The sequence below is a fragment of the Tiliqua scincoides genome, chromosome 9 (genome assembly GCF_035046505.1).
Source record: "Tiliqua scincoides isolate rTilSci1 chromosome 9, rTilSci1.hap2, whole genome shotgun sequence".
Taxonomy (NCBI): domain Eukaryota; kingdom Metazoa; phylum Chordata; class Lepidosauria; order Squamata; family Scincidae; genus Tiliqua; species Tiliqua scincoides.
Window position 1 is genome coordinate 41,746,623 of NC_089829.1, and position 23,678 is coordinate 41,770,300.

The following is a 23,678-nucleotide window of genomic DNA, read 5'->3' on the forward strand; positions in this document are numbered from 1 at the left end:
ACACTGGCTGGACGTGTGCTGAAGAGGTAGATAGTGGGGATTTAAAGGGCAAATGAAACTGGACAAAGGATCACAGTTGGTGTGATCTGGGAAATGAAATGACGGCAAGCAACAGCTTGTGTATAGACAAGGAGCAAAGAAGGCAGATAAAGGGAGGAGGTCGAGCAGAGAGTCTGGAAACTAGAAATGTATGAGCAAGATGGCACAAAAGCAGTGAAGAGACATGAGGAGAAGGAGGACTAAACCTTACTGATTGTATACAAAGACACTTAGGCTGCAATCCTATGCACACCTCCCTGGGAGTAAGTTCCATTGAACTCAACAGGACTTAGTTCTAAGTAGACATGCATAGGCTTCTACTGTGATGAAGTATCACTGAAATCGGGACCAGTCAGTAGTCACAACGGATAACAGCACTTAGTGTTTACAAAGTGCTTTTTGAGTGTGCCTCACATGTGTGGCTACTGCAACAAATCCTCCCAAAGTACCGGCAGTGAGAAACAGGTGCCCTGCTGAAAAATAATACAGCCAACAAAGAACGGCTGCACTTACTCTGTGCAAATTTTGGAGGATTGTCATTGACATCGGAGAGCGTAATCGTCACGGTCGTGGTCCCAGAGAGTCCGCCCATGTGCCCGCCCATATCTTTTGCTTGGATGACCACAAAGTATTCCTCTTTGGCTTCTCGGTCCATGTTTGAAAGGGCAGTTTTAATAACAGCTGAAAGAAAAAGAAAGAGGACACCAACATCAGAGATGAAGCTCAGTCCTGCATGCAAGCAGTCAAGAACAGATTCACTTATACGCATGGCTCAGTACAGTAAGAACATAAGAACCGCCCCACTGGATCAGGCCATAGGCCCATCTAGTCCAGCTTCCTGTATCTCACAGTGACCCACCAGATGTCTCAGAAAGCCCACAAGGCAACAAGAGATCTGCATCCTGATACCACTCCCTTGCAACCGGCATTCGGAGGTAGCCTACTTCTAGAACCAGGAGACTGCACATACTTGTTGGGGCTTGTAACCTGTAATGGACATTTTCTCCAGAAAATAGTCCAATCCCCTTTTAAAGGCATCTAGGCCAGATACCCAAATAACCTCCTATGGCAAGGAGTTCCAAAGGCTAATTTTATGCTGGGTAAAAAAATATTTTCTTTCGTCTGTTCTAACTATCCCGACACCCAATTTTAGTAGATGTCCAAATTAGAGAATGGTAAATTCTTTTACTCTCCTCCTGGTTCTGAATGTAAGATTTCCAACAGGAAGTGCTTACGGAGTCAAATATGAGCAATAGTGTAAGTTCTTATGGGCCAAGAGTTTAAAACAAGAAGTGCAGAGCCAAATGACCAGGGTAGCACATCACACATATACTCTGCTCTGCAGACATTTGACACTCTTTGTGTCTTTGTCATGGATACCACTTCCGCACAGAGTTGTTTCTAATGATCAGCTGCTGGCTCTCCACAACACTGGAATAATGAATCCACACACAAAAGATAATCCCTACTTGCCTTCAATCTGGAAAATGATGGGGAGGTGCAAACCTTCACTCTTCCAATGTGGTGCTGCTCGGATTGGCATTTTCCTGCCAGAATGCCTGAGCTGGTGGTTGATCATCAAAACCACTCTGTAGGACCAGCCAATCCATGAGGTACTTGCCTCAAGCGGAAGACTTACAGGGGACATCTCCCTCCTCCCTCCATCTGCCCACCTGCCTCTGCTTCTCCTCATCTTCCTGCTCCCTGGATTCAAAAAGGGAAAGGAGCAGAAAAGAAATTGTGTGGGAGAGAAGAGTGCTAGGCCAGAGTGTCACTGATGCTCTAGTCCAGGGGTGCCCGAACCCTGGCCCGGGGGCCACTTGCGGCCCTCGTGGGCATCCAATCAGGCCCTCGGGCAACTCCCAGTCTCCAATGAGCCTCTGGCCCTCCAGAGACTTGCTGGAGCCCATGCTGGCCCGATGCAACTGCTCTCAGCATGAGGGCGACTGTTCAACCTCTCACCTGAGCTGTGGGACGAGGGCTCCCTCCACTACTTGCTGTTTCATGTCTGTGATGCAGCAGTAGCAGCAAAGGAAAGGCTAGCCTTGCTTTGTGCAAGGCCTTTTATAGTCCACGAGCCATTGCAAGACCTTCATTCATTTATATAAGCTCCATCTCTAATAAATTTATTTATGTAAATTTATTTAAATTTTAAATGTAAATTAATTAATTTTTCCCCTGGCCCCCGGACACAATGTCAGAGAGATGATATGGCCCTCCTGCCAAAATGTTTAGACACCCCTGCTCTAGTCTACAACTCTCTGTCACACTTCCTCATCAACTCCACTCCCCTCTTTCTGTTTAGGTTCAGGGAACAGGGGTTTAGTGGCAGAAGTAGTGACTGATATGTCACCATATAAGGAGATCAGCACTTAATGCAGCACTGTATCATGTAAGAGGGGGAACAGCAACATTTGACCTGCCACCCCAGGTGTCAAGAGCTCTTGGATCATCTCTGCAACTTTCAATCTCTTTCTGCCTTTTGAGACCCCCTTTTTCCCCCATAAAGATATATTACCAAAATGCTTGCCCCTGGACATACCTAAGGCACATGGTACTGTTACAGTACTTTGGAATGAAGCGACACCAAAGGACCCATTTCCCCTATAATTATTTCCAATATCTGTGTGTGTGTGTTGACGTCAATAAGGGCAGTTATTCTCCCTCCGCTAAATATAAGGAAATTAATATTTAAATTATACCTCTTAGCCCAGTTAGCAAGGCTATAGCATACCGTTGAGCACAGTGATTTTATTACTTGGGATACATATCCGGATATATATTCCTCAAATTAAGGCAGCTAATTGATTCTTAGGTCTCACTGATTTTAATAGGACTCAGAAATCCTAAGTTTTGTAGGTTGCTATCCTACACACAATTTCCTGGGAGTAAGCACCATTGAACAAAATGGGGCTTCTGAATAAATGTGTGCCATAGGTCCCTGAAAGTTGAATGGGACTTACTTCTGAGTAGACACACATAGGAATGTGTCATATGTGACTAAGAACATAAGAACAGCCCCATTGGATCAGGCCATAGGCCCATCTAGTCCAGCTTCCTGTATCTCACAGTGGCCCACCAAATGCCCCAGGGAGCACACCAGATAACAAGAGACCTCATCCTGGTGCCCTCCCTTGTATCTGGCATTCTGACATAGCCCATTTCTAAAATCAGGAGGTTGCGCATACACATCATGGCTTGTACCCCGTAATGGATTTTTCCTCCAGAAACTCAACATTAGTATAAAAGAAAAACAATGATATTTACATTCAATAAATTGTATGTATCTCTCCTCAGTTCAAAGGAACATTACATCATTCACATGAAAATTATCCTATCTGGGTGGGGAAAATCATTCTCTGCATGGTACTATCTCAGAGCCAAATCCTACACATTCTCTCCCCCATCCCCACAAATACAGGCTCATCAAAACAGCTCACACTGCATCCCGCTGGGTGGAGGACAGTCCGGAAGGTCTCCTCTGGGTAAGAGAACATCTGTTCCATTTCTTGGAGGTGAGCTTCCACAGCATCCAAGGGTCTACTTGAAGATGTGCTAGCAAAATCGCAGGCCCACTTCTGCATAGAACTGGGCCCCTGGAATCGGGACCAGTAAAGGACTAGGATATGGCGGCTGCCATTGCTGACGAACCTGCCCCCATCCCAGAGCCAATCTGCCCTCCCCCCACCCTGTTTCTCCCTGTCCCACATCCCCCACTGATTTAGCTTTGCTGGAGGCTCGCGACAGAGCAGCTGCCATGCACAGCGCCATTGGTTCTCAAAAGTTTAGCATCAGCACCTATTTTTTAGAATGAGAGTCTGTCAGGACCCACCAGAAGTGATGTCAAGAGCGGAAGTGACATCATCAAGCAGGAAAATTTTTTAACAATCCTAGGCTGCCCACACTTACCCAGGAGTAAGTCCCATTTACTATCATTGTTAAAAGCCCATACATAGTAGCCTGTTAAAAATACAAATGTGTAACGTTTCCCCAAATGCAGTTACATACCATGGTCTAATATCAAGCCTAATATATTCAAAATAAAATATTGAAATGAATGGGGACCCACCTGAAATTGGTTCACAACCCACCTAGTGGGTCCCAACCCACAGTTTGAGAAACACAGTAAAGGCATTAGAGCTCAGTAGGATTGGCTCTCTGTATAGGTTTTGTTGTTGTTTTTAAATATATGAGGCTGTGGGCCCCACCTCCATTAGTATACAAAGTGCAACTATACTCGCAAACACATTTTGTGTGTAAATCTGTTCCGTGCTGATATTGTAGCCCTATACTTTCTTTAGAGATGTTGGAAGCATTCAACCAGGGACCCTCGAAATATGCAACTGCTCGGATGTCTGTGAGCAGAATCAAGACAAGAGAGAAAGTAACCCCCAAGGTTGGAAACTTTGCCAGCAAATCGACGACGCACAAAGGCTCTTTTCCATTCAAATGTTTGTGAATAATCCGTGCTCAGACGCTCAACCTTCTGTGGGCATATTAGAGGTTTTGCAAGAAATCTAACAGATAATGCACAGAGGCATGAGATTTTGCAGATTTTCTCTTGGAATAGCCACAAAAGCTCAGTTCAATTTCAGTCAAACACTGGAAAGTTCACACATCCCCATTTATCATTATTAGCCTCTTTTCTTCCAATGTACTTTATTTCCATCTGTAATTTATTATTTGTTCATTGTCCAGAGGAGCCAGCTTCCATTCTGCTCTGCATGTATATTTATAAATAAGCATGCATTATAGCAGCAACACCACAAGTGCCAATGCTCTCTCTTATCCAAAAAAAACAAAACATTGCAATGCTTCCTTTAAGAAGCTATCATGACTTGGAAAAGTGGGGTTGCAAAGGGGCGCTTTGCTATAGATTTATTTCACCATTGTGCACACCACTACAATGGCAACCTTTTGCTGCTTTTTAATAGTGGCACAGACCTACAAAATTGAGGGTCAGAAAAGTTTTTCCCAAACTTTATGGTGGTTTGATATGAATTTGGGATGCTGATTCCAAAAGTGGCATCCGTTTTGCCCTATCACGTCTAGTTTTGGAGACACGGCATAGCCTCTTTAATAGTTCAAGGAGCTTACCCTGCACATGCCCAATCTCGTCTGATCTCGGAAGCTAAGCAGGATCATGCCTGGTTAGTACTTGGATGGGAGACCGCCTGGAAATACCTGGTGCTGTAGGCTTATACCATAGTCTTTCGAGACTGAAGGATGCCAACCAACCAACCTTCCTCATGAGGAAGCCATGGTGTAGACTTCCTTAAGAGGAAGCTGCTTGAACCATTCACTAATGAGGCTATACTATATCTCCAAAACTAGACGTGATAGGGCAAAACCGATGCCATTTTTTGAATCAGCACCCCAAATATACCCAGGAATTGGTGTAATGTTTGAGGAAGCAAAATGTGTGTTGGCCTGTGTAATCAAACTATAACAGTAGGAAAGACATATTGTAAGCCAGAAATTTAAGGTACTTGCTAACATGATCCCTGATTGGTATTCAAGAAGAAAAATCAGGAAAATTGATTGATGAAAGTCATATAAATAAGAGTGGAATTACAGAAGACAGCCAAGTCTTAGACAGTCTTCCATAGAGGATACTCCCCAGCCAACCTCCTTTGTTTGCATGCAAAATTTCCTGGCACAGAAATGTGGGTCAACCCAAACCCTCCTGCGTTTTGAGCCAGAGTATGATCAAGGTATCTCCCCTGCCAGGTAAATACAATCCCCAGACTGCAACTACAATCCAAGCATGCTTTCATTTTAGCCAACTTCACACACACACACACACGCACACACACACACACACACACACACACACACACAGACAACCCTTTTTCCATCTATGTGCCCCACTCAACCCACCTGTCTTTCCTCCAGATTATGATGGGCATCACCCTAGAGGGGTTTCCAGCCATCAAGGCTGGAACATTAATGTTCTCCTGTTAAGTCCCTGACCACCAATTAGTAGCCAAGCTCATCACACCACAGTCATTTCTGAAGAAGGGGCTTCCCCCCTCCCACCAATCCATTTTCTGAATCTTTTTTTTTTTTTTTTTTAATGAAATCATTTGTCTGTGAAAAGAGAGCAAGAAGTTCAAGTTACTGTATCGTCTTAGTAATAAGTGAAGCGTTAAGAGTGTCAAGGGAAATTCAATCCACCAGTGCAGTGGGCTTTTCAAAATCACAGCGCTCGGGGGGTTTCTTTCTCAGGCACAGAAAAAGTCGCTTTTATCCAGGAGTTTATCCTCACTGAGCTCTCGGCTGGAAGACTCTGCTTCTGCGGGCATCTACAGTCACATGATAATGTGCCTGCTAACCTGATAGTTATGTTTTATTTATATATATATATATATATTTAATTGGCTATTATTATTATTTATTATTTTAAGTGGTAATTATAGAACACAGAGCAATAGAAAGGTTCGTGGGTGAGATTGTGCACCCCAGTGATCATTTGATCTTTGCAATCCATTTAGTGCTACGTGGGCAAAACTAGGGACACCTTTGCATTGCAATCACTGCAGAGTTTGATTACATTTAAATAAAAAAAAAAAAACACCCTATGTATCCAGGAGTCAATTCAAGATGGGTGAGTGACTGCCCTCTCTCCCTCCCCCGTCCCTTACAGTCTGCTGAAGCTGCAGTGGAGAAGAGATTATTGGTAGAGGCTTTTCCTTACAGCTGCTCCTAGAGGAACATGACATTTGAAGGGTTCTCTCAAAGAAAAAATGCCAACCTTTTCCCCCCATACACAGCACAATCCTATATACGAAGTGTGCAATCCTATTGTTCCCTGATGCATCGGTGCTAAAATGGCATCTGCTTCATCATGTGGGGGGAGGGGGTCAGCTGTAGAGGTCTCCTCTGGGTAGAGAAACAATTCTTCCCTTACCTGTCAGCAAGCCTCCGTAGTGTGGAGGGGAGGGGTCTACTTGGACCTGCACTAGCTAAATAGCCAGTGCAAGTCCATGTGAACCTGTGCTGTAGGATTGGGTCAGGGAAAGTTGTTTAGGATTCAGCAGACACCACCACCATTGAATATGCCTCATTCCTGAACCCAATCTGCCCCCTCTCCTGCCCTGTTCTGCTTTCCCCTGCCCAGTGGCGTTGCTAAGGGGTGCAGGTCACACTGAGTGCCATGCATGTCACCTAAGGGGTGACACCACTATTGGCCTAATTTTTTAAATCTTGGGATTTTCAAATAATACCATCATGTCATATACGTATCATTCAATTAGTATTTTCATGCAAAATGCAATGGAACAAATCATGTTGAAATATCTCTAGCCTATCAAAAGTTATAGCAAAAAAAACCCAGCGGGGCAGGGCAATGGTGCATCACCATGCCCACTGCTGGGGCATTGCCCTGCCCACTGCATGGGAGGAGGTCCATCATCATGGGACAGATGCGCTGGCCTCCCGCAGCAGGTGATGCAAACCCTAGTGACCTCACTGCCCTTGCCACATTCTTCCCTCCCACACCACCTTATCTCTTTCAGCAGTGGCTTCCATTTCCTCAGGTGCACATGGAAGGGCTCAAACCTACCCACCACTTATTCAGAAGCATGCAGATCTGTGAGCTGCCAGACCACCTCTTAAAACTGGCACTGGCTGCTTTACAGTGATGACCAGAGAAGGAAGGATTGGGCCATCAGCCTCTCAGATGCATAGTAGTTTCATTCTGGAGTTTTGTTCAGGAGTCAAAACATATGTATGTTGAAACAGTCCAATGCTCTTGCCAGTCCAGTGCTATCAAGCCTCCATAGAAACACCACAACACAGCAGTCTGTAACTCAGGGAGCTGGGGTGTTCAACAGGGCTTCCAGGAAAGTGTGTATAGAATGGTCATCCACAATCTATCACTAGAATGACATTTGGGCTATTACGGCGATGCAATCTTAAGAACACCTACTTATCCACACCATTTTGAAGATTAGGAAATACGAGCACAAAAGAAAGATTAATTCCGCTAAGGAAAAACAAGCTTACAGACACAAAAGTTCATCTTCACAGAGTCTTTTCCTGCGAGGCCCAGTTTCCTGACCACATTTGGCATCCACTGGCTCTTTCATTTCATCCTGGCAATCACTGTGGGATGTAAATGAGGCTAAGAAAAGAGTAGCCTGTACAGGGCTTTGTGTCTGAGCTGCGCTGGGATTGTGTTTATTTATATAATAATAATAATAATAATAATAATAATAATAATAATCAACAAAAGTCCACCTTTCAGTGTCATGATACAGGCCACAAAGTAGCCAGAAATTTCAATGAAATCAATAAAATCATAATCATTTAAAAAAGCTTGATCTAGTTCAGCACCCTCTGCTCTGATCTGGCAGTAGTACTCCAAGATTTCAGGTAACTCCTCCCCCCCCCCCCAGTTCAACCTAGAGATTGAATCTAAAACCTTTTCGGATGTGAAGCAGGTGTTCAACAACTTAGCCACGGCCCTTCCCCAAAGGGGCAGGAAGAAATAGGCAGCCATGATGACCCCCAATGATATGCGAAATGAGCATGCGATACATCCTTAGATATAACCACATAAATATTCTGTATTTGCAGGATTTTATCAGTGCATAGCTGTACACTGACAGCATGGTAGGGAAAAGCAGCGACAGAACTGAACTGAAGGTTGCAGCAAACTGATAGTGCCTAGAATTGAGGTTTGTTTTGGAATTCTATTAGACTAGGATTCAGGAAGAGTGGGACTTGTGGCAGAGTAAAATTCTGGGACAATGATGGCATGAGCCAGAGAAAATCCTCTCTTTTCTAGTTGTCTTGCACTCCCAAACTGGAAAGGGGGAGCAGGTGGCGGGGCAGTGATGTTGAAAAGCTATGAATTCAAGTCAGTACTTCCAAACCGCATGGGTAGCAGTACAGTTGGAGCCTATTTATCTGCGTTAGTTCCGTTCCATGACTCGGCATGATTGACAAAAAACATGTTGTGCTGAATCCCATAGAGCTATGCAAACATGCTGCAGCCTGACACTTCCGGATAGAAGGAAACTAAGGCAACTGTTCTCAACTGTACTCAGCCCTCCTGTTGCCAGCTGTCCTGCTTCTTTCACAGTTGGAATGGTGAGCTTGCTTGGGAAGCCTCGTCCTCTGTGTCCCAGGCGACCTCCCAACAGCGTTGCAGGTTCTCCTCCTCCTCTTCGCTGCTGCTACCTCTGAAGCCCTCCCTGGCTGCCGCCATCATGGAAGCTCCTCTGCCCTGGAGCATTCTGGGACTTATAGTCCGCCTCTCTGCTCACCCTCACCTGTCTCTCCAAGGCTTCCCAAGGCTTGCTTGGGAAGGCTTGCTGGAGCAGGAGAGCCTGCATCATCGGGGGGGGGGGGAATTTGCCAAACACTCCCTGGGTTTTTTACAGCAAAAAATGAGCCCTCCCCATTGTCAACAGTCTCGCTTCTTTCACAGGTGGGATGCTGAGCTTTTAAGAGTTCAGCCCTATGCATTTCTACTCAGAAGTAAGCCCAATTCCAGTCAATGGGACTTACTCCCACGAAAAGAGGGTTTAGGTTAAATCTCATGTGGAGAGGATTGTAGGTTAAATCTCATGCTTTGCTTGGTGGGAAGGCTTGCCTGTGTCGTGATTGTCTGCACCACGGGGGGGGGGTAGCTTGTGTCGGTAATTGCCTGCACCATCTCAATTGGGGGGGGGGGGGAATTTGGCAAACACTCCCTGGGTTCTTTAAAGCAATCCCCTCTGTTGCTACTGCACCTGCCCTTGTGTGTGCGTGTGTGCATGTGTGTGCGTATGAGCATGTGAGAGAGAGTTCCACCTCGCTGCACGTGTTCTGGCTACAGAGGTTCTTGCCCCCCCTTCCCCTCTTCAGCCTCGGCTGGCTCAGGGGCTCCAGGAATGTTACTGTTCTTTCGCAAGGGGAACCTCTTCCAGGGCTCCAGGGCTATTCCCTGCCTGGTCGAGGCGGAGACTTTTTGCAGTGTTTTGGGCTGCCTGGAAATGGAGCAAGTGCAGTGCAGGGCAAAGGAGGCAAAGGGGTGTGTGACCTTTGGTTCCCCCACCCCATTAGTGTTGAGACAAATCCACAGATAAAAAATCCGTGGATAAATAGGCTGCACCTGTAATATCAATTAGATCCTCCCTGCTTTAGGCGCTCACATCACAATCCTATGTGTATCTACTTAGACATAAGCCCCATTGTGTTCAACTGGGCTTACTCTCCGGAAGGTATACATAGGATTGGAGCCTCAGCTGTTGAGTCCCTGCTTGCATGCAGAAGGTCCCAGATGCATCTCCCAGTAACTCCAGATACAGCTGGGAAAGACCTCTGCCTAAAAAATGCAACCAGCGAAAATTACATAAATGAATATATAATTTGTTGTTTAGAGGAGCCAAACTCACTCAGCCCCTGCGTCATGAAATGCCAAATCCCTTTCTATTTCCCTCAACTCACATGAAAGTCTTCTTTAGCTCCAGCTTTTAGTTCTAAGGATTTCCTGAGAGCAACATCGATCCGTCTGTCAAAGTTGGCTCCCTTAATTTATCTGAGCTCGGTTTTTGATTTTTTATTTCACTGGGTTGGATGCCGATTTCTACTCCTGCATCTTTGATGGTGTGCATATTTTTAATGCCTTTTAAAAATATATAAGTTGCCTTAGTGCTTCATGCCTTGAGAGGAAAGGCTTTATAATAAATTAAGCTAGTTTTTTTTTCCTGTTTGTTTTCTTTTTCCCCCCAAAATCCATGCTTAATAAACCTAAAACAAACACTTGGATTATTATTATTATTATTATTATTATTAATATAATAATAATAATAATAATAATAATAATAATAATAATAATAATAATAGCAACAACAGTATTTATATAGCTCGTATAGCGCTTTTCAACAAAAAGTTCACAAAGAGGTTTACAAAGTCAAATAACTAAACGGCTCCCTGTCCCAAAAGGTCTCACAATCTAAAAATCTAATAATGCAGCTAGGAAAAAACAGGGGGGAGGGGGAATCTCTACCCTAAATTTGATCTTCAAGTGTACCAACTTTCCAGTGTACCAAACTTCTTCAGCTCCTGATGGTGAGATAATTATTCCTTGGTATGTCCAGCAGAGGGCACTTAGTGAGGTCTTGTCCTAATAAGGGAACATTTGGGATAAGCCTTCATTGCCCCAGTGGGTCACCTCAGATGTATTCTCTTGGCATAGGTCAAAGTAAGGGAGAGTGACAACTCAGAGTCCTGAGCTGCCCAGCACCCAGAGGATCAGCGGCAGCAAAATGGCTACAGCTGCATCCTAAGGGCTTCGAGCAGCTGCTGGCATCTCCTCAGGGGAAGGGGAAATTTGTCTCTTTCCTTTGGGAAAAGGCCCAAAACCCACAGTGGGTCAACTCAACTCAAGTCCCACTCAAGTCTGTGCCAACTATTTTGCCGCAGAGTTGAGAGTCCCCTTGTTGGGATAGGAGGCCTGATGTGGGGTCCTGGATCTGGTGGAGCAGAGCTCCATCAGTCCCACTCCTCTTGCCCCACGCAATGTGCAGTAGGCCTCCAGTTCCACTGGCTCAGCACAGACCGAGGCTGAGCTGGCACCAGCACTGACCTGGTGCTGAGTGTCGTGGGCATGATTTACGGCATGTTTGCAACACTCAGTGCCGGCGAAGTCCGGCACAGAGCGTTCAGGATTGCGCCCTGCGTCAGGGAGGAGGAACAGGGGGAAAAAAACAGGATGAGGATACCAGTGCAACTTGGTCTCACTGATATCCAACCAGTTCTGCCCCCTCCCCTCCGGGACACTCCCCTGTTCTTCCCCCTCCCTGTCGATGGGTTGACTGCCTTGCCAGAATCCCTTGTATGACAGCAGAATAGTGTTCCACTGTTGTAAAGTGCCCTAGGTAGGTTCAGGGTATAGACCAGGATGTATATATATTCAGGGTGTACACACACATATAAAATATAAAATATATATATAAAATATATAAAAATTGAATATCAGAGATGGATAGATAATTATTGAACCCCGCCCCCCTCCAAACACATCCATGGATGGTTCTTTCTTTCTTTCTTTCTTTCTTTCTTTCTTTCTTTCTTTTATTCCTTGTATTTTTTGTATTCCTTTTCCTACTGCCAGCAATTTGCCCCTTTTTGCATAAAGCTATCTTGACTCTTACCTATGACTCTTACCTTGACTCTTACCTATGGTATTTATACACCTTTGTTCATCAATTAGGTAAATTTTGCAGTTATTTTCTGTGTGCTTAATAGTTGCCCCTTCCTCAGTGTCACACATCTAGGGACAGACTGTGGCAATATAGCTTCTCTTTATTTTTCCTTCTTTGTTATCAGGTCTTCTTTTTTAAAAAGATAAATTATGTTTGACATAAGAACTGTAATTAATCATGCCTTTGATAGCAGTTTGCTAATAAGTGAAGGGCTAATTAGATATTATGCATCCCGGCCAGTAGGAAATTCCCCTCTGGTCAAGTTTGCAGTTCTATATCACAACCTGTCACACAGCTAAGTAGCAGAAGCCATTGCCCCAGCAATTAACAGTGCAGTAAGGGGGTGAAACACCAACACAACATCACAACTGTTGACACTGCAGTGGTGGACTAGTTGTGAAGGACAATCTTCAATAAGGATTATTTTTAACAAAGGATAACCAAGTAGGGTTAAAAAATCAAGTATCTAAAAACTTGCTTCTGATCTTGTTCCTTTCTTTAAGGAGTCATTTTTGGTGTCACCTGTCTGATCCTATCAGAGACAAAGAGCATTATGTCTGTATTCCTGTATTACTTTGCACATAACTTACTGCCAGTTGAATGAGAAAGGAAATGGAGCAGAGAGAAAGAGAGAGAATGAGAGAAACTCTCTAGAAGATGGCATAATGTACGTATATAACTTTCAGGAAATATTTTATTCAATGACACTATCATTAAGAGAGGCGACTGGTTCATCAACCCCCTTCTCCATTTTGGTAAGATATGTAACCTCTTGCACATTTTTGTGGTACACCTGGAGCCACGGTACGTGATATAATGGTACACATATTTGAACCATCAAGAAAACAAGGAGGGGCAAACTAGTGAATTTATGAACCAGCCGAGAGGGTGGTCCAATGAATTACAGGCACCCCCCACGTATCCACAGATTAACTTATCTGCGGTTCACCCCCCCCCGGCACCCATTATTTATCTGTCTTCCATTAGTTCCTTTACTGTGTTTCCAAACACTCATATCTCTTGTCTCTTGCTTGTTGCAGCCCATTATAGAACACTAGAAGAAGCAATCATCTGGAACGCTGGAGGGGGGAGACCAAGAAAATGCTAACAGGAAACAGGAAGCTTCCTGTTTGTATTCTGCCTGTCTCCCTCTTCTAGCATTCAGGCTGACAGCTTCTTGATTTCCTCTTCTAGTGCTGTATAACAGGCTGCTAAGAGACAAGAGTATTTGGAGTCACAGTAAGTATTGGACCCTTTTATCCACGGTTTTGGTATCTGCAAGAGGGGTGGGAATGTGTCCCCCATGGATGGGGGGGGCACCTCTACTAGGATTTGGTCTGATATTCCTGGATTCCAAAATATTTCTCCAGAACCTGGTTCACACTTAGCAAAAATGGTATGAAAGCTGTTTCCAAGTGGAACCCTTTCCACATTGCTCAGGAAATATGTATAGAAAGGAACCATGTAGTCATAGACAAGATTGTGGCTCATTTCCACCCTACTGTGGCTGGAGACTCCAGTGGTGTCACTGGAGGGGCCACTGAAGGGAACCACCATGGACCACTTCCCTAGGTGGAGGGGTGATGGGTGTGCTGCCCAAACCTCTGCTGAGTGGAGCTCCATGCCACATTTAGAACCAAGTCCTAGGCATGTCTACTCAGCAGTAAGTTCCGTTAAAGTCAATGGGGCTTACTCACAGGAAAGTGTGGATAGGATTGTAACCTTGGTGATGGAAGGGTCCTCCTAACCACCCTAAACATCTAAACAGCCACAAACCATGCCATCCCTCCCCCCAAGAAATTGGTGGTGGCATGATGAAGTGTCAAGTTCATTGCAACATCACTGAACTACTTTTGGGTGCTGTACTTTTGGGTGCTCCAAGGGGTGCTGTCTGTGTCTGGGGGGGGGGGGGTGACAACTGCTCTGATAGGGAATGCATCAACAATGCCACTGTGAAATCCTTCCTGGTAGAATTAACTATGTCCTTCCTCCTTTTCTTTTTCACCTTGTTTTCCCTCCTGTTTGTGTTCTTCTTCCCTTGTCTTCCTGTTGTATTTAATATTTTCTCTACTTTTTTGGTGCCTCGTAATTTTAGACATGCTGTTGTACTAATGGGGATTGCTTTACCTGACATTTGGTTTTTTAATTCCTTTTATTGTAAGCAGCCTCAAACACCTTATACTTTAAGGGTATAAATTCTTCAATGAATATTTTGCCAAACACATTCATGGAGAGGTTTATTTCCAATTTGGCAGGACCCATTTATTTCCTGATTGTCCTTAATGTTCCCAAATGAAACACGAATCCAATCTGCTAGGCCAAATGTACTAGCAGTCATTTTTCACCATTAAAGCACTACTGTCAACAGAACGACAGGCAGAGATAGACCATCTCTAGCCCACAATGTTGTTCGAGAGAGCCATGTGCAAACCACTCTGTAAGATTCAAATATATGACTTGAGAAGGGGCTTTCTGCTGAGTCAGATCATTAGTCTAGCGGGGTCAGCATTTTTCTGGGCTGAATGGCAGAAGCTCTTTTCAAATAGGGGTAATTCCCAACTGTACATGGAGATATCAGGAACAGACTCAGATTTTCTGCATACAAAGCATATGCGCTCCCACTGAGGTAGGACTCCTCACCACAAACTATGACCACAGTTGGATGTGTTATTCAACAGTTACAACACACTGAATACCAGCCTTAGTCCACTTCGAAGGGCAGGCTGAGAGGAATACAAGGCTATCAGAAAGGTCCCAATTCAATGAATGCAACCCCCAACAAACTCTTGAGAAGGAAGCTCCTCCGCATCTGAGTTGACAAGGAAAATGTAGTGAGCCCTATGAAAACTCATGCATATTTACGCATGAGTAGGCAAACATTCTTGACTTTTATCAAAGGCCAGACAAAGAGGATCATAAGGCCACCAGAATGGTCTCCAATCTGATGAACATGGAACTGAACAAACACTGCAGAAGGTGCCCCCCACCATAGTAAACAAGATAAAAACAGGCTTGAGTGGTTGTTAAAGTGAAACTTCTTTCTTTTAAATCTCCTAAAGCTCGATGGGTCCAGTTAGAGTGTCATTTTAAAAAGTGGGTCCCAGTGCTACAGTATTTGGGAACAGAGTGACCTGATGTCATAATCGCAAAAGAGGACAAGGCACCCCAAAATGTAGGACATCCAAGAGAAATGTGGGACATAACAAAATAAAAGCTGAAAAAATACTCATGCATATGAATTTCATGTGGTTAATTTAAACACTGTACTACTTATTTTTTAAATTTAAAACTATATTAACATCTGATTTATTCATTCCACGAAGGCTCTGTGCTACATGTACACAGGGGAAAAGAGGACATTTAAGTTCTTTTCCAGGTTAAAAAAGAGGACATGTCCTCAAAAAAGAGGACATCTGGTCACCCTGTTTGGGAGCTACTAACCTAGAGTATTTCCAGGAGGTGCCTGTCAGCCTCAGCTTAAAGATCTCCAGTGAGGAAGAATCAACCACCTCCCTTGGCAATCTGTACCACTGCTGCACTGTCCTGGCCATCAAGAATTTCTTCCTGATGTCCAGCTGGAATCTCCTCTCTTGCAGTTTGTACCTGTTATATCTAGTTCTACTATCAGAGGCAGTTGAGAACAGATATGGTCCTTCTGCCATATAAAGGTGATGGTGTGATGGTGGCAATAGCAATGAATAGCTTCTTCTTCAGTTTTGCCGAATTTGTGGTAGCGCCAGTGTGGAGGGGAAGGCAAACCATGCCCCACACTCCTCTCACTCCGTGTCCAAGGAGAAGATGGTGGAGCAGCAACTGAATGGAGGGCACAGGCAGGTGCCAGGCTGGGGAGGGGTGATGGCCATGTAGGACACTACCACTGTCACCAGTTTTCTGCTCCCTCAGACTACCGTTCAAAGCAGTTGACTCAGCCTGCCCCATGGACAGTCCACTGACTGAATGACAGACTAGGAGGCGAGGAAGGATATGCCCAATGGGGAAAAGGCACCTTCTACAGTGGTGCCCTCTTATATTGAGCGGGGGGAAAGCAACTGTCTGTTTTCACTCCAGCATGTCGTCTTTTTTCAGTGGCTGCTGACCACATCTCTTCTGCATCTGTCTTTTCTTTTTTTAGCTTGTGGGCCTTTGGCAGTGGTGTAGCAAGAAGGGGTGCAAAGCACTAAGTTTTGCAGGAAGCCTCACCTCAGTGTGCAAGTGGTGAGGCTCCCTCCCCCTCCCCTTCAGAGCCATTCTGGGCAATGGGAGCAAAATGGAGGCAAGTGTCTGGGGGTAAGAATATCCCTTGGGGGCTGGGGATAAGAATAAGCCCTCAATTTGGCTGTGCTTGTCGTAAGAGGCAACTAAACAGCCACCGGGTAGATGGGACTCGTCAGCCTGGGAAGGCAGCTCATCTGAGAGAAGGAAAACTCTGATCCCAAACCTCCACTGCCTTGTGGCTACATCCAGGTATGGAAAAGGCTTCAGGAGTCAACCTCGAGGCAAAATCCGGAGCCGGAGTCCCTGAGGCAGTTCATGGCTGAACACAGTCACGTTCTGGCAACTCCTGCGACGCCGCTGGAACCAACCGTATTGGCCTCTGCCTTTCCATTGGACCATTTCAGCGACGTGGAGAGGGGGGATTTGCTGCATGGGAAACAGCCTATCCTCCATACCTACTTTACCCAGGCTCCGCGCACTGGAGAGGACACTCTGTTCCAGAACCACCATTCAGAGCGTGACACCATAGTCTTCCGAGACTGAAGGATGCCAATGTAGCTACACCACTGGCATTTGGGGGACATGGAAACACTTATTGACTTATTTTGCTGTGTCAACTACTTTGTGAACTACTTTTTCATTGAAAAATCACTAGATCAATAGTCTTAATAATATTTCAAATTTCAATTTGCAAATCTTTATATTTCCTGCTTTCTTCCTGAAGAGAAAGAACAGGAAAAGATCACAGAATATAAAGGTTTGCAAATTGAAGTTGAATGCTCGTGGCAGAAAAAGGCTAAAATCGTAACAATCATTTTCAGTGCTCTAGACACAATACCAAAAGACCTGGAAAATCACCTGAACATCCTAGGTGTGGATGAAATCATTACACACCAACCACATAAAGCAGCCTCAGCTGGAACAACACACATATTATGAAAATATCTGTGAATATCTGAGACCTGATATTCAACAGACCAAATTCAACCATCAACATCTAGCAGGCTGAGCACCATAATAAAAAATGAACCCCACCTGGTCCTAACATGTTCTTATATGTCACCGATAACTGGTGTGGATTTGCAAAACATGAACCAAGGATAAGAGCAATAACCTAAAAAACTCTAACACATTTCAAAACAGATCACACAGAAATGTACTGGTTTTCATCTCAGCGCCATCCTTGTTTTATGGACTTCTCTGGTTCTTCCATTCTGGGCAGGAGGTCTGGTCTAGAGGGTAGAGCCTCCGTCTGCCTGAAGATAACATCCACAAGGTCGCCAGTTCGAGGCCACCGGCACTGTGCGACCTTGGAGCAGCTGACAAGCTGAAGCTGAGCAATTCCATCTGCTCTGAGCGTGGGAGGATGGAGGCCAGGATGTGAAGCCAGATCGGAACGAAACACCTTGAATGTAGTGGTTCTTGAAAGAAAGAACCTTCTTTCAAATTGTAAAAATCCCTATTTAATAAGGGATTTAAATAAAGCCTGACTATGTAAACCGCCTTGAATAAAGTCTTGAATAAAGACCAAGAAAGGCGGTATATAAATACCTGTTATTATTATTATTTATTATTATCACGCACTGCAAAAACAGAATACAATGCTTTTGCCCCTAGTGTCTGTAGGGGACCAATTCCTAACCCCCCGCAGATATCAATTTCCATGGATTATCAAATCTGCTGGACCCAAACAACTTGAAATGCCTGTTAGAAAACTCTGGTCGGCTTTCTGCGGCACAGGGAGGCCACAAGTGGCCTCCTCGCACTTCAGAACACCTCCCTTTCACGACCAGAAGGCACTTCTGGTCACAACCCGGAGGTCATGTGAGGCCTTCCAACATTAGTCGGCACCTGCATTGGGTCAAATCTGTGGGTACCAAATCCACAGATAAGGAAGGTCTACTATACAGAAAACTACTTCATAAAATAGTAAATGAAATTTTGTGCATTGTGCAACCTCCCTGATTCAATGTGTATGATCCAATCATGCCAGCTGGGAGCTACTTCCTCTATGGCATCCCCTACACACTTCTAGTTGAGCTCTTAGATGCCTAACTAATATCTCTGGGGGTGATAGTGCCCACAGATACAGCCACTAACCCCACTCCCTTCTAATACATTTGAATCTTCTGCTCTTTGCTACAGAGAAAGGAATGCCCCCAGGCACGATTGCAGAGTGGTGCCCTCACAGGTCTAGCTCTCCGTTCTCAGGAAACACTAGCTGCTAATGGGCGAAACATCAAAAGGGAACATACTGTATAACTGCCTTGTTAAAAAGACTCATATAAGTAGATCCGCACAGAGTCTGCAGTGACTACAGGCTTTTTTTAATGAATATGCAAAGTCAGAACAGTGATTAAAAAAAATTTGACAGTACTGCCATTCGCTTGCAAACCCCAGAGCCAGCTGTTTCCTTGACTGTGCCTTCATGTGATGAACAAGTTACTCCTCCGGGAAGAGGGCTGTGACTCAGTGATATAGCACATGATTTGCATAGAGAAGAGCCCAAGTTCAACTCCTAGTTTCTCCAGGTAGGGTGTGGAGAAAAAGATTCTCTGAAATCCTGTAGATCTATAGCTGCTTAGTGCTGACAACACCAAACCTATGGGGTCTAATGGTCTGATGACAGGAAGGAGTTCTGTTTGTTCATTGGAAGGCCTGGTATCCCTTATTCACCCACTGGCTATTGCTAGAATCCTCTGCCTGAACGGCTACGTTCTACAGCAGGGGTGCCCAAACCCTGGCCCTTGGGCCACTTGTGGCCCTCGAGGCCTCTCAATGTGGCCCTCAGGGAGCCCTCAGTCTCCAATGAGTCTCTGGCCCTCCAGAGATTTGTTGGAGCCCACACTGGCCCAACGCAACTGCTCTCAGTGTGAGGGCGACTGTTTGATCACTCACGTAAGCTGTGCGATGATGACTCCCTCCACTGCTTATTGTTTCACGTCTGTGATGCAGTAGCAGCAGCAAAGGAAAGGCCAGCCTTGCTTTGTGCAAGGCCTTTTAAAGGCCTTCAGCTATTGCAAGACCTTCACTCATTCACACAAGTTCATCTTTAATATAGTCATTTATGTAAACATATGTAAATTTATTCGCATTTTAAATGTAAATTAATTCTTTTTTTCCCGGCCCCCGACACAGTGTCAGAGAGATGATGTGGCCCTCCTGCCAAAAACTTTGGACACCCCTGTTCTACAGTATTGGCAGAAGTAGCAGGAGATGGTGAAGAATCTTTGGAGTTTCACTCAAGCCACAATCTGGAAAGAAAGCCAGGGTGACAATGAGGACAACAGCCCAGAAGCAGCGCCAAAAACAGCAACCATTGTATCCTGAGGGCGCGGGGAAGCCACTGGAGGTCTCTTCAGAGGAAGGGGCTTTAGTCCCCTTACCCTGAGGAAAGCCCAGGCTCCGCAATGGGGTTTCTCATGTCTACACCAGCTATTTTGCCAGCGCTGACTGATGAACTTCCATGTCAGGTCTTGTAGCCCCATACATAGGTTAGGATCCTATGGGCTCTGCTACTCCCATCCCACTCCTGGGCTGGTTCCTCTCCCCACTCCACCTTCTCCCTGCCCTCCCCCTTCCCCGAAAGGCCACATTGCTGCATACAAATCTCTCTGATCAGCTGACAGTGTGGGAGAGACAGTGGTGGGGCTGTGTTCATTCCCCCTGCATCTCTAGAAGCTATTTAGCAAGCTTTCACTTTCACTCGAAGGGTTCGATGCATTGCTCTGGGTTCCGGTCACTGAATCAGAGACAGCGGTTGTCCATTCGAAAGGATGCATGCCCTACTGAAATGCACAGGGACTGCCCAACAGTGTGGCTCTTTGTCATCTCAGTGGCGCTTGCACAGCGCATTGCTTCAAAATGCACGGCAAGCAACAATGCTCTGATCTGATTTGTAAACAAGCAAAGAGCTGACCTCTTGCCCTGCACTTAATCGCACTCAAGCTGCTTCCCAACTATTTTCAGAAGGCTTGGCAGCAGTGACTCATGTACCTGCCTTTCAGATACAATTTCACCCAAAACCTCTTCCTGATGTAGCCTGTTTCTTTTAATGGAAGCAAAGCAGAAGCGCCTAATTCTAGGACACCACTTTTGACACTTCCCCCATGCACAGTTACAGAAGCAAGTTCCTCCCTCATTAGCAGCTCTCAAATATTTGAGAAGTCTTCCACCCTCCCGCTCTCACCTTTGCACCGAACTTTTTTTCCCCCTAATGAAAGAGGCTGAACAGCACTGTCAAATCCCCACCGTTGAATTCCAGCTCCCTATGCAGTACTAAGGCACTCCACAAACCTGAATAGCGTTCGTGTTTCATAACATGAACAGAGAAAACAAATATTTACAGCTTGAGGATGGGGAGAAGGAGAAGGCAGAGCATGGTTGATAGGCAGGATTTAAATTACACCGAGGTAGTGGCTTCCTAGGGTGTTCTTGGCAGTCATCATTTGACTCAGTAAAGCTGCAACTCTGAAGTGTTCCTCGGGAAGGTAAAAGAACATAAACATAATGATGCAGCAGTGATTTTTTTTTTTTTTTTCACCATGAGTCTAAATCAAGTGCAGGTGTTCTGAAATAAGGGACATGTGCTCTAAAAGCAGGGACAGATGGCAACTCCATCATTAATTTTAAAAGAACGTCTCCAGGTAGCTGCTTTTGTGGAGGCATATATTTTTAAAAATTATATAAGCTAAAATGCACCCTTAAGAATATGTGTGAGGAGCAGGGAGATGGGGAGGTGTGCAAGCCCCTTGAGAAATCTGGCAAGTCCTTTGGGAATTCTTTCAGCTTCTGTGGAAATCCCTCCAGAGTTTCACCTGAGATGCAAACTTACATGTGCTTGGAATTGTGTTTCATCTGCAGATTCCTTTGAACGCAGTTGGCGTTAGTGTCATTTTGCCCTGTAGCAATCTAGTGCAGTGGTTCTCACACTTTTAGCACTGGGCACTGGCGTCGCTAGGGGGGTGTGGGGGGTGCAGGCCGCACCAGGTGACGCGCCGGGGGGGTGATGCACCCTGGGGGGAGGACGCACTAACATCGCGGGGTTAGGAGCTACCACATCATTCCATACACTGTTGGATGCAGAATGGCCAGGAGAGTGCAATGCAAAATATAGAATTGAAATTGCTCCTTTCCTTCAAAAGTTATGGCCAAAAAACCGGAAGGAAAAAATGCATGGAGCCCTACGGAAAGTGAAAGTGAGCAGTAGCATACATTTACTTGTGAGTAGGCAAACCTGCCATAGTCCGTTGGAAAGGGCCAGCTGAGAGGAATCCAACAACATCAGAATGGTCCCGATCCAATGAATGCAGCCCCCCAAAAACACCCGAGAGGCTCCCCCCTCCCAGCTGCAAGTCTGAGCTAGAAACGAAGCCAAGTGGCTGCGTTTACTCATGAGTAGGTGGACTTGCCTTAGTTTAGGCAGGCTGAGGGGTTCCAAGGACATCAGAATGGTCCTCATCCAATGAGTGCAGCTCCCAAAACACCTGAGAAGGAGGTTTCTCCCTCCCAGCTGCCTCCCTCCCAGTCTACGGAGCCTTATGGAAAGCAAAGCAGCCTCACAGTCACGTTTACTCGTGAGTAGGCAGACGTGCCTTGGCTGGTGGTCAGGCCAGGCAAAGGGGAATGTGAGGACACCAGAATGGTCCTGATCTGATGGAGCTGCTCTAGAAGACAGCCCGTCCCCCTAAAAAGACAAAAAGAGACTTGAATGGTAAGGGGAAAGTTTTCTATTTTGCACTTGTAAAGACAGGTGGGTCTTTGTATTGATATGCCTGAAATAGAAGAACTTTAAACTGGGCGCTGGGAGGGGTGGAAATCTCACTGATTCTTTTTTTTTGGGGGGGGGGGTGTTATTGCAGGCAGACTACAGAGTAAGCTCCATTGACCACTATGGGACTTACTACAGAGAAGACATGCATAGGCTTGGGCTCGCAGGCTGCAATCCTACTCACACTTTCTGAGAGTAAGCCTCATTGACCACAATAGGAATTACTTCAGGATAGATTCACTTGGTGGAACAGGACTGGCTCCCCCTTATTTAATTATTTTATTTTAATTTAATTATTTATAATTATTAATTTTAATTTGCTTGATGATGTCACTTCTGGCCATGACATCACTTCCAATGGGTCCTGGACAGATTGTCATTTTAAAAAGTGGGTCCCAGTGCTAAAAGTTTGAGAACTGCTGCAATAAGGTGTTAGTATGTTGACACGAGTGTGTGTGTGAGACTCTACAAGTTTTCAAAATCACTAAAATCAGAATTTGGAGGAATAAGACCATCATGTTATATATCAGGGGTGCCCAAACCCCGGCCCTGGGGCCACATGTGGCCCTCGAAGCTTCTCAATGTGGCCCTCGGGGAACCCCCAGTCTCCATTGAGTCTCTGGCCCTCTGGAGATTTGTTGGAGCCTGCACTGGCCCGACACAACTGCTCTTGGCATGAAGGCGACTGTTTGATCACTCACGTGAGCTGTGGGATGAGGACTCCCTCCACTGCTTATTGTTTCACGTCTGTGATGCAGTAGCAGCAGCAAAGGAAAGGCCAGCATTGCTTTGTGCAAGGCCTTTTATAGGCCTTGAGCTATTGCAAGACCTTCATTCATTCATATAAGCTAATCTTTAATATTAATTAACAGTATTTAATTAATTAATTAACAGTATTTATATACCGCTTTTCAACTGAACGTTCACAAAGCGGTTTACAGAGAAAAATCAAATAACTAAATGGCTCCCTGTTCCAAAAGGGCTCACAATCTAAAAACATATGCAAACATTTATGTAAACATATGTAAATTTATTCAAATTTAATATAAAAGGCTTTGTGCAAGGCCTTTTATAGGCCTTGAGCTATTGCAAGACCTTCATTCATTCATGTAAGTTCATCTTTAATATATTCATTTATGTAAACTTATGCAAATTCATTCAAATTTTAAATGTAAATTAATTATTTTCTTCCCTGGCCCTCCTGCCAAAAACTTTGGACACCCCTGTTATATATCAATCAATGCGTAATTTCATGCAGAATGCAATGAAACAAACCACATTGAAATATCTGTGTTCTAACAAAAGGTACAGCCAACAAACCGGTGGGGGCGGGGCAATGGTACATCACCACGCCCACCTGGTGCATTGCCCCGCCCACTACATGGGGTGACTCACAGGCCTCCCGCAGTGAGTGACACAAATCCTAGTGACGCCACTGGCACTGGGACCCACTTTTT

The 23,678-nt window shown here is 45.1% G+C and overlaps 1 protein-coding gene across 2 annotated transcripts in view; it reads right to left on the reverse strand.

The window, feature by feature from the left end:
• Positions 1 to 23,678, reverse strand: part of CDH8 (cadherin 8) — a 276,615-nt gene that overhangs the window by 120,590 nt on the left and 132,347 nt on the right. For both annotated transcript variants that reach the window (XM_066637710.1, XM_066637709.1), the window contains exon 4: positions 553 to 720. In XM_066637710.1, coding sequence (XP_066493807.1) covers positions 553 to 720 — 168 coding nt within the window. The remainder of the gene's footprint in view (positions 1 to 552; positions 721 to 23,678) is intronic.